Source organism: Pinus tabuliformis, chromosome 5_1 (genome assembly GCF_031772625.1).
Source record: "Pinus tabuliformis cultivar Carrire ecotype Pingquan chromosome 5_1, CPIR1, whole genome shotgun sequence".
NCBI lineage: Eukaryota > Viridiplantae > Streptophyta > Pinopsida > Pinales > Pinaceae > Pinus > Pinus tabuliformis.
The window spans coordinates 897886584-897903314 of record NC_142305.1 but is presented as its reverse complement, the minus strand read 5'-3'; the positions used below and the strand labels follow the sequence as shown (position 1 = coordinate 897903314).

General features: G+C 38.1%; 1 protein-coding gene across 4 annotated transcripts in view; it reads left to right on the top strand.

The window, feature by feature from the left end:
- Positions 1 to 16731, top strand: part of LOC149167704 (uncharacterized) — a 223032-nt gene that overhangs the window by 24487 nt on the left and 181814 nt on the right. For 2 of the 4 annotated variants that reach the window (XM_089433101.1, XM_089433100.1), the window contains exons 2-4: positions 8593 to 8655; positions 9287 to 9349; positions 11301 to 11363. In XM_089433101.1, coding sequence (XP_089289227.1) covers positions 8593 to 8655; positions 9287 to 9349; positions 11301 to 11363 — 189 coding nt within the window. The remainder of the gene's footprint in view (positions 1 to 8592; positions 8656 to 9286; positions 9350 to 11300; positions 11364 to 16731) is intronic. The other 2 variants (XM_089433103.1, XM_089433102.1) reach the window with 1 other exon arrangement.

Here is a 16731-nt window from a genome sequence, read left to right as displayed (position 1 = left end):
CTTTTGGCTTAGCTACAACCATATTTCTCTTGTATTTTCTGGCATTTTGGGGTAGCTTCAGCTACATAAAATTAATTTGGGTAAGAAGCATTCATTTACCTAGTTTTCTTACTATTTCTTTAATTTTTTGAGGGTTTATGCTTCCAAATATATGAAAAACGTTTTTTCTTTATAGATTTGTTTTTTTTTTGCAGCAATGGCTTCCAACCAAGGTGCAGCTGCAAGTTCAAGTCCCAGGTCCAACCCAAGGGCTGATTATTATCCTCTTTGAAGGCATGTTCAAGAGCTTAAAAAATGTGGAAGTGGTGGCTTATGGGAATGGCGATGTAATTTTTGTAGTAATTCGTACAAGGGCTCCTACCTAAGAGTGAAGGCACATCTTTTGCATGGAGGAGGACATGGGATCACAGGTTGCACAAAAACAACATACCCATTGGCAAGGAGAGCATATCAAAGAGAGCAAGATGAGGCAGATGGAATTAAACGAAGGCATGATGAGCTTAGTCAAGCTACTCCTCAAGCTCCACCGAACATTGAGCCAAGGATTGTAGTTGAAGCAAGGAAGAGGAGAGCCACTGCTACTCAACAACATGAACAACTAGCATCCAAAAATACTAGAGGGGCATCTCCTTTAGTTCAGGATAGCAGTGGATGGACAGTTACAAGGCAGAGATCATTGATAAATATCATTGCCACTTCCCCTAAAGGAGCAATGTTTATAAAGGTGAAAGACTGCTCAGGAGAGGTAAAAGATGCACAGTTCATTGTTGATGTTATTATAAAATCTATTGAACAAGTAGGACCTAAAAGGGTGGTGCAAGTTATCATGGATAATGCACCAGTTTGTAAAGTTGCAGGTTTAATTATTGATGGGAGATATGCCCACATCTTTTGGACACCTTGCATTGTCTATAATTTGAATATGATCGCAGAGGAGATTGACAACAAAGTTCTATGGATAAAGGAAATCACAGGGGAAGCAAGGGAGATTGTTAAATTCATCAGACTCAGGCAATATTTCGAGAGTACTCCAAATTGGAGTTGTTAAAAGTTGCTAAGACAAGATATGCCTCAAACTTCCTGATGTTGCGTCGCCTTGTTGAGGTTAAGCAAGCATTAGTTTCTATGGTGGTGAGTCAACTTTGGGTTGAGTGGAGACAAGCAAATTTAGAGCGGGGATATATGGTGCGTAGATTGTGCCTTGATGAGGACTGGTGGAGCAAGATAGATTTCTTGCTAAAATTCACAACCCCTGCATTGGAGCTTCTTTGGAACGCTGACACTCACCAACCTTTCTTAGGAGAGGTATATGATGGCATGGATTCCATGGTTGAGAAAACTATGGAAATCGTTTCACAAGAGTCTCCACAACGTTTGTTTGTTGATGATCATTTTGTTGATTTAGTCAAGAAAATCATTATTGATAGGTGGAACAATTTCAACACTCCATTGCACACTTTAGCACATGCCTTGAACCCCAAATTTTATGATGAGGAGCTTATTGCTCAAAGCAATGGGAAGAGGAAGGCACCCCATAAGGATAGAGAGGTGGCTAATGGGGTGAAAAATCCCTTATGAGAATATTTCCATCTCATCTACACAGGGAGGTAAAAGAAGAATTTGCTAGTTTTGCTGCAGGATTAGAGGATTATTCAGATATATCAGCTTTGGAGGAGAGAAGCATCGTGAATCTAGTTAGGTAGTGGATTTGTCATGGAGCAAATGGTGTACATTTGCAAAACCTTGCCATTCGTGTTTTTTCACAAGTGGCAAGCTCTTTATCAACAGAAAGTAATTGGAGCACCTATGGTTTTATTCATTCTGTGAAGCGCAATAGGTTGGGCTCACAAAAGGCTGAGGATCTTGTTTATGTGCACTCCAACCTTCGCCTTGCATCTCGTAGGGGTCCATAACACAACAGTGGTCCTTCTAAAGAATGGGATGTGGATTCAGAAAGTCTTGGTTTGGATCTCTCTCTTGCTGCCCTGAATATTGAGGTCCAGCCTGGAAGTGGAATTGGCCCATCATCTTCTTCAGCACCACCATCCACTCTTGAGCATGCTTTTGCCTCATTTTTGATGAGGATTAGTCTTTTGTTTTTATAGTTCTTGCAGCCTCATAGTCTTTATTGTACTTGCAGGCCCATATATATAATAAAGGCTGATTTTGAGATTTGGATATATAATAAAGATTGATTTTGGATATTCCGATATTGCTATTTTCATTATATGATCATTCATGAGTAAATGTGATGTAAATTTAATCATAATGTTTAAACTTTAAATGTAATAAATTATGATGTATCATGTATGCTTTATGATTGCACATAACATTTCTTAAATGTCCTAAATTTTAATATATACATATATATCACGTTTCCCTGTTTCCAAAATTTGGGGGCTCACGTTTCATACCCGTGCCCGTTTCAGAAACTCGTACCCGTTTCCCTGTTTCGTGCAACTTAGGTTCAAATACTTAGTATTGATTAGTCTTAGGACAAGAGTACTTAATGAAGACAATCTTACACAAGACTAATGCAAATAGGATACAAAGATGCCAAAGATGTAATCATTCAAGTAAATAATGCCTCTTAAAGAAAGATCACTGATATGCCAAGATAACCATAAACCAATGATATTAATGTCAAGAGAATTAAATCATTTACCCAATCTATATTCAATGACAATTCTTTAAGATCAACACTCTCCTTAGGATTTTTCCAAGATAATGCCAATGATTCCTCAATGCTAATTATTAAAAAAGAATGAGATCTAATTATATCGATAAGCCTTCAAATTAGATTTTTTCAAGTGCTAATGTAAAGTTATCATTCACAAATAGATATTAGCGATGAAACAAAAATGACAATAATACCAAGGCATAGATATCAATATCCATTCAGTGAGTTATTGCGCATGCAATTCAGATCCAGAACTTAGATTTTAATGCCAATAACCATACTGAACTTTGCTGATATGAAAACAGTCACCTTCAAGCTATAAATTTTCAGAGATTACACTTTGGACAGAGGCAAATTTTCTTATGACAGCAGATTAGGAACCAACTAATTTCTAAAAATATGCAAGCACAATTATTTTAAGAAAATGAAACTACTAACAGAGATCAAACTGTGATATCAGTGAAGTCCTATCTCAAGAAAAGCTCTCAGCCAAGCTAATTCAGAGAGGGACTCCTTTAAAAAATGAAGCAATGTTCCCACAGCCACAGTGGATTAGTCCTGGAAGCAGTCTTCCAACAAATCAGATTTGAAGTAGCAAGCCCAAAACAGTGACAAACTTAGAAGGAAAAAGGCTGTCATTAACTACTAAATGCATAAAAGGATTAGCAGTGAACTCTAGCAATGGAAAGGATGCATCAGACTTCAATAAATCAGATCAGATTGCTTTAACCATGAGATTAATCCCAGCATGGGCATTAGAGGCCAGCAAACTCAATGAAGATTTAGCCTTTAGTTAATGTGTGTTAACCTCTCACGTCATTAGGCTTATTAGGGTGTATTTTAGGATCTCTTTCAAGTGATATGAGCTACTTATACCACTATTTTCATTAGCTTCAGATCTGATCTATTTGTGACAATCAAAAGAAAGAGAGATTAGAGGGATGGAGCAAAACCCTTTAGGACTAGCAGCCCTTTTTTGATGGATGGTTTGGCGAGTTGAGAGACAAAGAGGACTGTTTTGACCTTGAATACGAAAGATAGGCCTCCAAGACAACTCAAAATATGTCACTGTAAAGCAGCTGTAACCTCAAAAGTGGACTACTGTTCAGTCAAGGCTAATACATAATGACCATTTAGGAGCAATGCACCAGATCTCCGGAGAGGTCACTCAAATCTGAAGTAATGAATATTTTCAAACAAGTCTGCAAACCCACTCAGAGGGGCAGACTATACCTGGCAACCACAAAGAATTAGTACTGAAATGCAATGCAGAGGAGCCACTGGAAAGTAAGATCAGATTTCTGCAAATTAAACTCAGTCAAACATTTAACACGATTAGCCACCAAAGGATGCCAGGAACGAAAATCCAAAACATTTGCTAGCTTTCTTATGACAAATTTGAATGTTCTTCAAGCCTTGATATCTTTAGCTTAATGTAATTAGCCTCTGTAGTAATGCTTCCGATCTGAGTGATTTCAGACAGTCTGAAATAGGTTACCATTGGGAGAGTTAAGGCATTCAAGGCCTTGCAAACAAAAGTGTTTAGTGCACAAATGATTACTGCAAAAGATGTACCAGAACCTCAATGTATGGGCCAAAAACTTCTCCAAGGGGTTGCGTTATCCTGCAGCTGCAAGCAAAGTTAGCCCTAATATTCAGAGATGACTAATTTTCAGTGGAAAATTAATATAAATTCCCTGTCAGAAAATCGATATAAAAGCCTTGCCAAAACTCTTATTAGATCTGCAACAATGTTATATCAACATGGGAAAGCAAGGTTATAACTTATAACACACTTTAGTCACCAATAACAAGTAGCAGGCCTTAGAAAATCCTTCTTGTATAAAAAATATTAGTCCAATAAAGCCCACGACAAGGTCAAGAAACAAGCAAAGAAAAGACTAGATCAGTAAACACAATCAGTGAGAGATTATTTTCAACAATGAGACAAGATCTGTGATAATGCCAAATAGACCAGCGGCTATATTGTCATGGCCTTTTTGAGCCTGCAATTAGGGTATGATATCCTCTCAGGCTGCGGCTTCCAAGTCTGACTGAATATTGATGGACAGAGGAGCTAGTATAATGGATCCAGGCCCTTAGCAGCCAGATTTATCTTCAAAATCACCTCGGCCCTTCTTCTTAGGCAGCTAGACGGCTTCCCAAGCCTCAGAAAAAAATGCGGCCACTCCTTTGGATGAATGATCTGAAATAAACCAACGTCGAAAGAGACAAAATATAAATGGCTAAAATATATATTTTCAAGGGGGGAGGAAAATTCACTTATAATTGAAATAGAAACCCCAATATAATTATATACAAAAGAAAATAAATAACTACAAGGGTTAGGATGTAGTTACAAATTAAAATAAAATGCAAGTACAAAGGTTAACGAAAAACATAATTTGCAAGCTTAAAATAAAAATAAAATAAAAACCCAAGAAATTAATTTTTTTCCCAGGAAAAAAGCGTAATAAATTACATGTTGAATATCCAGCATGTATAAGATGCATTCACTAACAAACAGAACAGTCCATGTTCATATACACTATTTAGTATTTACAGATATCAGCCTGCTAATACAAAAAACAACTTAAACTGTAAAAACCATATAGCCCATTACGAGTCCAGATCATAAACTAAAAACTGCAAAAGCAAAAAAAGAATGATCCTCGAGATCATTCCGAGAGGTTTTCCTCCCCTTCAATGAAAGGGCGATGAAAGAACTGGAAGAAAGCCCCATCCCTGAATTCCTGAATCAACCAATGACCTCTGTTCAACTGCGCGGCCTCTTTGGATAGAAAATCAGCGACTTCATTCCTTTCCCTGTATATATGAGAGCAGACAATAAAATCAAACTGTGATTTTAAAGATAAGGCATCTTTCAATAAGTCCTTGAGTGTGTGCAAGTGACAGTGATAAACAACGTTGATCCAATTTATGATAAGCTGCGAGTCCCCAAAAATCTGAACCCTGTGGCAATTTTGTTCCAGAGCGAAAAGGAGGAGGTGTTTTAGGCTGTTTAACCAAAACCCAAGAAATTATATATAAAAGAGGAATTTTAAAATACAATGGGTTAGTGAAATAATACAAGGTGAAAGGTTAGTATATATAGATACAAATTAGAGAAACTCTTTTCAAGTTTTGAATGTGGGATAAAAAAAACTTAAAAAACTTAAAAGTTAAATCTAATTAAAAAAATTTTAAAATACAAAATTAAAATTAAAATCAAATAAATATTTATAAATTTTGAAATCTAAAAATTATTTACAAAATAAATCTAATTTTTTTTTTAAGAATATGCTAAAAACCCCAAATCATAAAAAAAAATTCCAAAATCCCAAAAGTTAGAAAATCTTTAGATCTGTACAAAATGTCTACAAATCTATGCATAAGAGTTGCGGATCTGAGGAGTATGAGTCCAACTTCGCTCATAGATTTGATAATCTAAGGCTCTTACCATCAAGATCTATCAATTTTTCCACAAAATATTTAAAAGATTTTGATTTTTAGAGAGGTACTAGCCCAAAAACACCGCGCAGAAAAAGATTAATCATTAGATAAATCCTGAAGCTTTTATCAGGTAGGTTCTTCAAAAAATATGTGTTGAGAGTTGGCTGGTCTAGCTGAGGACTATCCCCAAACGCTCAATGAAAACCTGAGAGATCTTTTGCAGACACTAGATCAACCATCAAACCAAGTAGAGAAATAGAATAACGATAAAATTATGGAGAAATAGAGATACTTGCTAATTCAATCAAAATTAAAAATGTTACCCTAGATCCAACACACTGAATAAGATATCTGTATTCAGATTATTCTAAGAGAGCTATTGATTGATAATTTTTACATAATATTCACAGAAATTAAAACAATGTTACTATAGATTCATGAAGAGGAACACCACTGCAAGTTGAAACCCCAAAGACTTTTGCATTAGTTCCAAAAAATATATAAGAGAGTTTGAGAGCTTAGTACACGATTCAAAGATCGGATGAAAAAATAGACTGACACCGACTTCTAATTTATCGATAAAAGCTCCAACGGTTAGTTGGCTTGATCCTTGTAAAATTAATCTCGACCGTTCATAAAGATTTAATTAATCTTTAATCATCATCATCGAAATTATTTATTTTTTGAAGAAAAATCGAAATTTTCATTTAATTGATTTTTAATTAACTTAAAATTAATTATTTTGAGTTAATTTCCTAAAAGAATTGACTTTGACTTAATCACCAAGGTCCAAGGGTCGAAAATTTCTTGATTTCTTCAATATTCCCTTTGCCGGGGACCTCCAAAAATTAACGTCTTTAAAACCCACGAATTTCACTATTGGAGAATTTAATTTTACCTAGGATACAAAATTAATTAAATTTTTGGCTTAGGATTTTAATTTATTTTTGCCAAAAAATTTAATTAATTGACTTATGAGGGGATTAATAATTTTTCCAACTCTCTAATATTTAATCATGGTGTCTAATTATAAGGGACCATGTACTAAATATTTGCTTACATCAAGATATTAAAATTTAATACATGAAGGAGGAACATTCGTTCGTTATAGACCCTCAAATATCTACCCAATTCTGCGACTCAAAATATGATCTAGTAGACCAAGTAATTTGTAATAAAATAATCTAGCCAATTAGCTAGGATTATTCCCAAATTATTTTTACAAGGACTCGATAAAAAACACTAGGACTCACTTAATATCTTGACGACAAAATCCACCTAGCTTTGGGGTGAGGTTGGAGGGAAAAACTCTGCTGATCATTTGTGTCTAGAGACACAGATGAATCAGTGAGACAAAAAACCTCCTAGGATAGAAATCGTCACCAAAATACTATGCTTACCTAGGTTGTTACATACATGATGGTCTTACTAAGATCATTTACATTATAACCATGCAGAATGGGTTTACATTTTTAACAAACTGCTGACTGATGATGAAATCTGAAAGGCGCGAACGCTTGAACACGATAGATCCCTTTTGCGAAAAAATGGGTGTACTACTATGGGGCCATTGACATAGAGTGGTCAATAGGAGTCCTAGGAATTCTACCCTCATAGGACAATATATCTCTGTTGCTCTATTAGGTGCAAACTTTTCAGCCCACAAGAAGAAATTTACAAGGGTGTTGCAATAAACCCATGGTCCATGACTCACAACTTGGTTTCATGAGATGGATTTTGGAATTGGAAAATGCAGAAACCTTTGTTCAAGTTTTTGATGGCACACACATACAGTGAAGTTCCCTATTAGCTAGGCTGAAATCATGTTCTCTGAGGGGAGCCACACCATGGAATACCCTAGCAAGGCATACCAGTTTAGTATCTTACAAGCAGAATTGTAGTCTTCAATATTGGTAAAAATGTGTCATGTATAGACTCACCTTGGTGTAGACTTTCAGGGCAAACTTTCGCACTCTCTTCTACACCATTGTTGGCTGAACGTGCAGCAAAAATTGCTAAATGGTGGCTGAGTATGGGCCATTTAAGGCTAACTGTCTGAAGGGTGGGAAATTGCAGCCAAGTTTAATCAAAAGCATGCTAGTAGTTGATTCTGGCAGATGAAATTGGAATCCAATACCAAAGAATGCGCAGACCCAAATCCTCTGCCTTCTCCACCACCTTTCCCAGACCACTTTTGTCTTTCAAGGTGCAACAAGTGTCCTATCAAACTTTGTGGAATCCTATATTCCCTCTTTCTCACCTAGCATCACCTATCAAATCAAAATTTATAAATGACATTTCTTTGGCTTGTGTTGACTGGGTTAGATCTATTAGTAGGTTTAAGTATTTGCTATTCTGCTTAAAATACCTTTTGTAAGTGATTACGGAGGTCACTTCTCCACTATTGTTTGGTATACCGTATAACTCTTGTCTCATATCTGCTTTGTTTTATTTTGCAGGTTAGCTTAGAGGACGAGATCAAAAAATTCAAGGAAGAAAAGATTTGTTGGCTCCAAAAAGAGGTGGACTTCATGAGTAATAGGATATTTTAAGTTAGATAAGCATGCTTTATGTAAGACCATAATTTCTTCTAGCTTGCAGCAAGGAGGGAATTCAAAATGGATGGAGTAAAGATATCGACATATTCCTGTTGTTTGCTTTAGATCAATGGATGGAATTTTCAATATTAACTTCCTCGTGTTTCTAAATCCATGTCTATATCATTAACGAATCTGTTTACCATTTCACATTTACAATGAAATTACTGTTCCTGTTATCAAATAACAAATGGCATCATGGTTTATGAAATGGATTGTGGGTGTGTGGGCTTAATTTGTGGAGAGAAATGCTTTCTTGTGTGGAGAAAATTGGGTGAATGCATGCTAAAAAATGAAATGGGTGCTTGCGTAAGTTCTCTCCCACATGCCTATTGGCTTTTGTCAGCCAGTTATTAAGTGGCTGTGCTAATCTATATGACTGTTACCGGTAGTCACATAGAGATAGAAGTTGGATGGGCTAAGCTGCTGCTTGTTTTTTCAAAGTATAAGTTTGTCTTATTTATACATTAATGATAGCATTACTAATTACCTATTATTTGTCATATAGTATTTTATATTGCAAGACACTGTTTCTTAACTAGGTTTTGTGTCTCAGGTTACATTAGAGAAAGAAATTATAAGCCTGAAAGATGAGAAATCTTCTTGGTTTCAGAGAGAGGTAATCAGTTAAAATTTAATATTTACAATTTGTGTAGCATCTCGTGTAGTTTATACGCAGACTTTATTTATTTCTTTTAATCTAAAAGCACAGCTATATTTTCACATTATACACAAAAAAGAGTTACGGCAGTCCCTGGTGGTGGGCTGCCTCAAGGGAAAGCAGTACCTCCACCAGTTGATGATAACGAAACTTGTTGATATTGTTAATAACTTGCCATCTAACTATTGATTTGCACAAATGAGAAAACTAACAGAGTTAGCAGCCTATAACTGTTCATCATATTAATAAAACTGAAAGACAACACAAACATCAAGCAATGGCAGGTTAAGGACTTTCCTCCACAGCCACTTCCACAAACACATTGCCCTCTCTTTTTTCCTCCTGTGCAGTCCCTGAAGGCTGAGGATTTTTAATATTTTATCCAGCACAATGGGCTTGGCTTGAGTTACCATTGATCCAAAAGAGCTCTCCTCATTCTTCTTGCTTTGAGCTTCCTCTGCCACCTGTGAAACTGATATCCCAATCCTGTAAACAGCCTTGCACATAGCTTCAAATTTTCCTAAGGAATGAAGAATATCTTGCTGTTCTTCCCTTTTGTTTTTCAGGGCTCACGCATCAAGGTTTTGCCTAACCAGCAAGTCTTTGCAATTTTGAAGAACTTCATTTCCTGGGTTCTGTAATACACTGGATCTTTCACCCACAGCTCAATTTCCTTCTTGACCTGCGTGGCTCTTAGGTTCTGTTTTTACTCCTAACAGCTTTCTCAGTCTCCTCTAATTCTAGCTTGGCAGCATCAGACCATTTTTCATTAAACCCTTTTTCAGCCTTGCATGCTTCTTTTTCTGCTTCAGAGATATGTTTTAGGTTTCCTGAGGCTGTTGTTCTTTGAGAACTGGCTCATAGTTTTCTCTCATGCACACAACCCTCTCTGCCTGTGTTAAGAGTCATCCTAGTAGAAGAAAAAAACCTCCAGTACAGGTCCAAGACCTACTCTAACGATGCAGAAGGCAAAACTAGGTTGAAACAGCTGATAGGAGGCCTGTTGAAAAATATTAGAAAAGGATCCTACCTTGCCCCTAGAGAAGGCCTTCAAAACACCTCACTTAATGAAAGAAATATACAGACATCTCACCCCACACCAACCTAGAGCACAACCTAGAAGTTAGAACAACAATGATAATCACCAGAAAGAGCAGAATAAGGTACCTGGATCCAGGATGGAGTTGCTCCCTGGAGCTGTTAAAACTTAAGACCCATGTGCAACACCTGTTCTGTCCATTGCTTGCAGGGAAACTTGGGAAAATTGAGACTGCATTCTGATGACAGTGTAAAAGAACACTCATCCCAACTAACAGAGACATCATACCAAGCTTCTCACCTTTCCTCCTATCTATACAATCACTGCAGCAGCTATCTTCAGTACTCCATGAGTCCATGCCCATAAAACGTACCTCTTGGTACCATTCAGGGAGGTCCTCTCACTGTACAAACACCTTAAATCTCCATGCACAGCATCTGGTGTGAAGGATTTTGTACTCCCCCTGCTTCCCATTATATCCTTGCATCAAGGGTCATTACCAGTCCTCTTGTCACCATGAACTGGGTCTTCAATGCTTGGTGGAGTGGCGACCTTGCTACATGCAAGTTTGTGGCCCTACACATTAACACTCCATTTGGGTGTGCCAAAATTTCTTCTTGTTGCAAAATAATAGTAACTAAAATTTATCATTGACTGGAGTATTCAATATGATTGGTGCTGATGGCCATAATAGTTTTGAGAGGTAGTTTTCATGATGCTTATAGACTCTGGCATTTCCTTCTTATGCAGCGTCTCTTCTTTAGAGTAACTGCTTTCGTAAAGTAATTGATGTCATTAGATTATTACTAAAATTCCATATTGTTTTCTCATACTTTGCATGTTTCTCCCTGACATAGTTATATAATGCAGGCTAAGGCACAGGAAGAAATCAAAAGTTTGGCAGATGAAAAACAATTATGGCTCCAGAAAGAGGTACACTCTTGATTATTAACACATTGTTAAATTCTTCTGAAGCTCAAGTCACTTTTCATGTTAAAACCAAATTTTATATTTGGTGGTTGCACAACCTTGGTTGACATGTGCTTGGGCCCTATTGTCACACAAATTGTACATGAAAATGCAACAATGCTCAGGGCAGGGCCTGTCACTCTGATCCCAGCCCTCTCGGTTTAAGCTGTCTCCCTACAATAGGCTAAGGGGGTAGTCCCTAGGAATGAGATAATGAGATAATGAGTTTAGGAGACACAACTGAATTGCCTAGCAACTTGGTTAAGGATGATTGGCAAGTTTAATTATTTAGCACAACTTGATTAGATTTATTGAGATTATCAATTTAGAGACCAATGTCTTAGGATTCAAATTACTTGCACAATATAGATTAAATTCCAAGTTGCCGGATGAACAGTTGCTGCTAGGATGAAATCTATCCTATATGAGATGCGACACCTAAAACCAAGTTAGATGCAAGTTCTTGGTTAATTTTAGTTTGAATGCCTATTCTAGGTGAATCCTTCATCCCAACGATTTTGAAGTTAGTCTCGAATGTAGGTTGTAGAGAGAAGTCCACAGGAAGGAGGCTAAGGCCTCATTAATGATACCTCCCATGGAGTTCTAACCACCCAAGTGCCTCCGTTCCTACAAGGGTTTGCCCGCAAGAGAACTGCAAGGTCACTTGTGTTAACCACACATGAGGGCCTAAACTTTGCACGTTGGGTGAGAATGGTGGTCTTATCTTCTTACAACCAAGCTTATACTTGGAGGCATGTTTTAAATTTGCACTTCTAGGCTTAGAATGAAATTCAAGATGTGAGTGATAGCTTTAAGTGAGATTAAATGATTTCTAAGTACTTAAGTTACTTGAGATTCAATGCTTATGATTTTTCAACATAAGAACAATTATATGAAGTACTTAGAGAGCAATTATAGGAACAATCTCAACTAAAACAAACGTGTAAATGAACCACTTGATTTGCCAATTACAGGGCTTCAAAACAAATTAAAGATTTATCCAATGAACTAATAATAAAAATGATGTTAATTTTAGATAACAATGGTATGTTCTATGCTTTAGAGCAATTTACTTCAAATTTTCTTATAAGCCCAATATCAATTTCTAGATTAGCAATCACATTAACATTGATAGTAAATGCAGATAAAACATAAACAATAAGCAGAAGACAAGCCAAGACAAGAGGACACAATATTTGGCGAATGCCAGGGAAAAACCCCAATGTGGGGAAAACTCTTTGATCAAATCTTCTTATTATTCTTCAAAAGTTCAGCACAGAGAGAGAGTACATCATACAAAATTTACTTGCCCTATCACTGTAAAACAATCCAATCAAACTGCAGTCAACAGGATGCCCTAACCAGAAAGTCAATGTTGGTTAAACCAATAGAAAGTCTCCTTCAAATCAGCTCGGTCAAACCCAGTCAACTCGGCCTCCAAAGACAGTCCAAATCAGCCCAAAACAATGCTGAAATTTTCAGTCAAAGTTGGTCAATGCAAGTCAATGCTACGGTCAAAAGTGCCGTAGACAACGCTGGTCAACCTGCCAAAAAATCTTGATATCTGTGCCAAAATATGCAGCATACCCAAACAAAGATTCTCCCACAAAAATTATAGTCAAATGAAGTCAAACAATACCCAGTCAACGCTGGTCAAAGCTGGCTGCAACTTGGTCAACGCAGAGAACAAAAATGCCCAGTCAAACCTTCGCACCCGTGGAGAAGAATCGACTACTTGTGATTTGTACGACCCAATTAGATGAAGAGAGAGAATGTAATGTTGAGTTGTGAATATTCAAATGAGGAAAAGGCCTCTTGTATTTGTACACAATGTTGAGGGTGAAGAGACACGTTTGTTGGTCTTCATGAGCCTACATTAGACTTCTGGACGACCTTGACAATTTGTCCCTATGTTGCACAAAACTTATAGGAACCTGGCATTTCGGGCTGTACCCGTACCCGAAACTCCGAAACTCGACCATCATGTAATCATCTATGAGAGTTAATATAGACTTGGTTTTCCTTCTAAATTGTCATCTATGGGTCTTATTCCACTTTTACTTGCAAGATAATGTGTTATTCACTTATATATATGACGTTTCAGTCGGCGTTTTGGCTGACGTTTCCATTTTTGGGAGGTGACTTTTCTAAATGTACCTGTTTTAGAAATTATGAAACATTTCGGTGTTTCGTGCAACTTAGATTTGTCCATAGAAGAAATAAATTTATAATTCCATTTCTACTTGTCATCATTAGATGATCTTTAGATCATTCCTGCACCTTTCGGAAAGAGGAATCCAATAAAAATATCATCTCCATCATATGAGCTATACAAGGTGGAGTTTGGCCCTAGTTGACATTTTTAACACTCCCTCTCAACTAGGGAGAACTCCACCTGCCAAATCATTTGTCAATCTGTACCATCTTTGTCATTCTGCTCTGCTCTGCTAAACCATGAAGAAATAATGGAGAAGAAATGATCGAGAGTGTATCATACCGCTCTTCATTGACCCGAAGTCAATTTCCATTGATTCCATATCAATATCAAATATCCTAGCATAGGGAGTACGGTAGTACACGATGAGTCCATCGGTAGTACTATGTTCCCTATCCTCATTTCCCAACTCATTGGCCAGATGAGAGGTACTTCCCATGAGTCCCAGACTGCATGGGTAGGATGTATCGGCAGGAGAAGGTGCATCACTCATCTTGCTCATATGCCATAGGAGAAGGTGAACCACTCATCTTATACATATATCAACCATCATGGGGTATCACAGGGGAAGGTGAATCACTCACCCTGTACGCAATGCACCACTAGGGGAAGGTGAACCACTCACTCTATGGTTGCTCATAGCTCCAAGAAGTACTCCAAGCCCCCCTGGAGCTTCTAGAGCTCAATTTCCAACTCAAACGAGACCCTCTTACCCTCATAAGAGGGTCTCTCCATGACTCCAAGTCGTTCACGGAAGGTTAAGAATTTGACCTTCCCGAGGGGCTTCGTAGGAATATCTGCGACCTGTTCATCAATCCCATTGTGATGGAGCCTTATTGCTCCCCGTTGTACCATATCCCAGATAAAGTGGTACCTAATATCAATATGCTTGGAGCAGTCATGAAACACAGGATTCTCAGAAAGACAAATCCCACTTTGGTTATCGCAGTAGATCACGGTGGTATCCAGGACATGCCTAAACAACTCACTAAAGAGCTTCCACAACCAAAAAGCTTCACAAGCGGCCGTACTAGCAGCAATATATTCGGCCTCGGCGGTGCTTAAAGTAACCGATTTCTGCTTCCTACTCATCCATGATATCGAAGCAGAACTTAGTGAGAAGCAACATCCTGATGTGCTCTTACGATCCACCACACTTCCAACCCAGTCAGCATCAGAATAACCATGGAGCCTCAAATTCCCGACAGTGTATCTCAGTCCATAGGTGATTGTGCCCCGAAGATATCTCAAGAGATTCTTGGCAACAATCCAATGTATGTGATGAGGCTTGACCATAAATTGACTCAATGTATTCGCTGCAAAGCATATGTTTGGATGGGAGTTCACCAAGAACATCAAGCCCCCCACAAGTTGACAATGCTCAGAAAGATTTCCCAAATCGGGCCCAGTTGCATTTCCGCATAACTTCTTGAAGTTAAGTTTCATTGGAGTAGTCACGGACTTACAATCCACCATCCCAAATCTTTCAAGTAGCTTCACAATATATTTTCCTTGGGAAAGGAAAATCTCACTTGGCTTTTGCCAGACCTCCAAGCCTAGGAAGTAGTGCATCAATACCAGGTCCTTCATCTCGAATTGGAAACCAACTCCCTCTTGCATTGATAAATAAGAGGGTCTGCACCTGTTAGAAAGAGATCGTCCACATAAAGTACCAAGATGAGAGGTCTATCATTTTCAACCTTGAAATAAAGGTTCAGATCAACTTCACTTCTTGTAAAACCCAACTTCATCAGATAGCTGTCGATCCTCTCATACCAAGCCCGAGGAGCTTGCTTCAACCCATAGAGGGCTTTCTTCAACTTGCATACATGTGTCTTTCGATCTAGAACTTCGAACCCCTCGGATTGTTCTACATAGACTTCCTCCTTAAGTGAACCATGCAATAAGGCGGTCTTGACATCCATTTGATGTAAATTCCATCCTTGAGAGGCAACAAGGGCAATGATTGAACATATGGTGGTATATCGGGCAACTGGTGCAGATATCTCATCATAGTCCACACCTTCCTTTTGGGAGAAGCCTTGAGCAACAAACCTGGCCTTGAACTTTTCGGCGCTTCCATCAGCTCCATGCTTGATCTTGTAGAGCCATTTCGAGGTGACAACATATTTGTCCTTGGGTTTAGGGACCACATCCCAGACATCATTCTTCATAATCAACTCATACTCTTCATTCATAGCATCCTTCCAAACTTGGTGCTTCACAACTTCTTCAAATGTGCAAGGCTCAGTTTGAACAATGGTGCTCATGGCAGCTAAGTACCCTTGGTACCTATTCGACTTCTTACTTTCACGAAATGTCACTCTTGGTGCAATATGTCTCTCGACATCTTCGAGTGTGTCCCTGCCATGAGGGTCTCCTCTTTGAGGAGGGCTCATGGGGAGGTGGATCAATGGGATCCACTGGTCCTTCAACATTGGGGATCAACTCATCTTTCGGTTCTCCCTGCTTTCTTGTATCTTCTTCTTTGTCCTTCCTTGGAATAGGAAGGTTCCTAATCTTCCCAAGGGCAACATCTTCATCGAAGGTGACATCATGACTTATTTTCACTTCTCTTTGACCAGGCACATAGATTGTATATGCCTTTGAAGTTTCACTATAGCCCACAAATGTTCCTTTCTTCTCAGATGCATCCAATTTGCTTCTCTTTTCTTTCGGTACATGAAAATACATGGGGCTACCAAAAATTCTAAAATGAGAAACACCAGGTTTCTTACCGGTGAAAACTTCTTCGGGATTTTTGGAGTCCAATGCTTGATGAGGGCATCTATTTTGAACATGCACGACAGTGTTGGCAGCTTCTCCCCATAGGAACTTCAGAAGGCCTTGATCATGAAGCATGGCACGGGTGGCTTCTATAATGGAACGAATCTTTCTTTCAGCAACTCCATTTTGCTCAGGAGTATATGCGGTAGTAGGCTCCCTCTTAATGCCAACTTCTCTACAATAGTCATTGAACTCATTTGATTCATATTTGGTTTCATTATTGGTCCTCAATATTTTGATTTTTTTCCTTGTTTGATTTTCAACCAAGGCTTTGAAAGAACGGAACCATGTGAACACTTCGTCCTTCTTCTTCAAGAAATAAATCCAAGT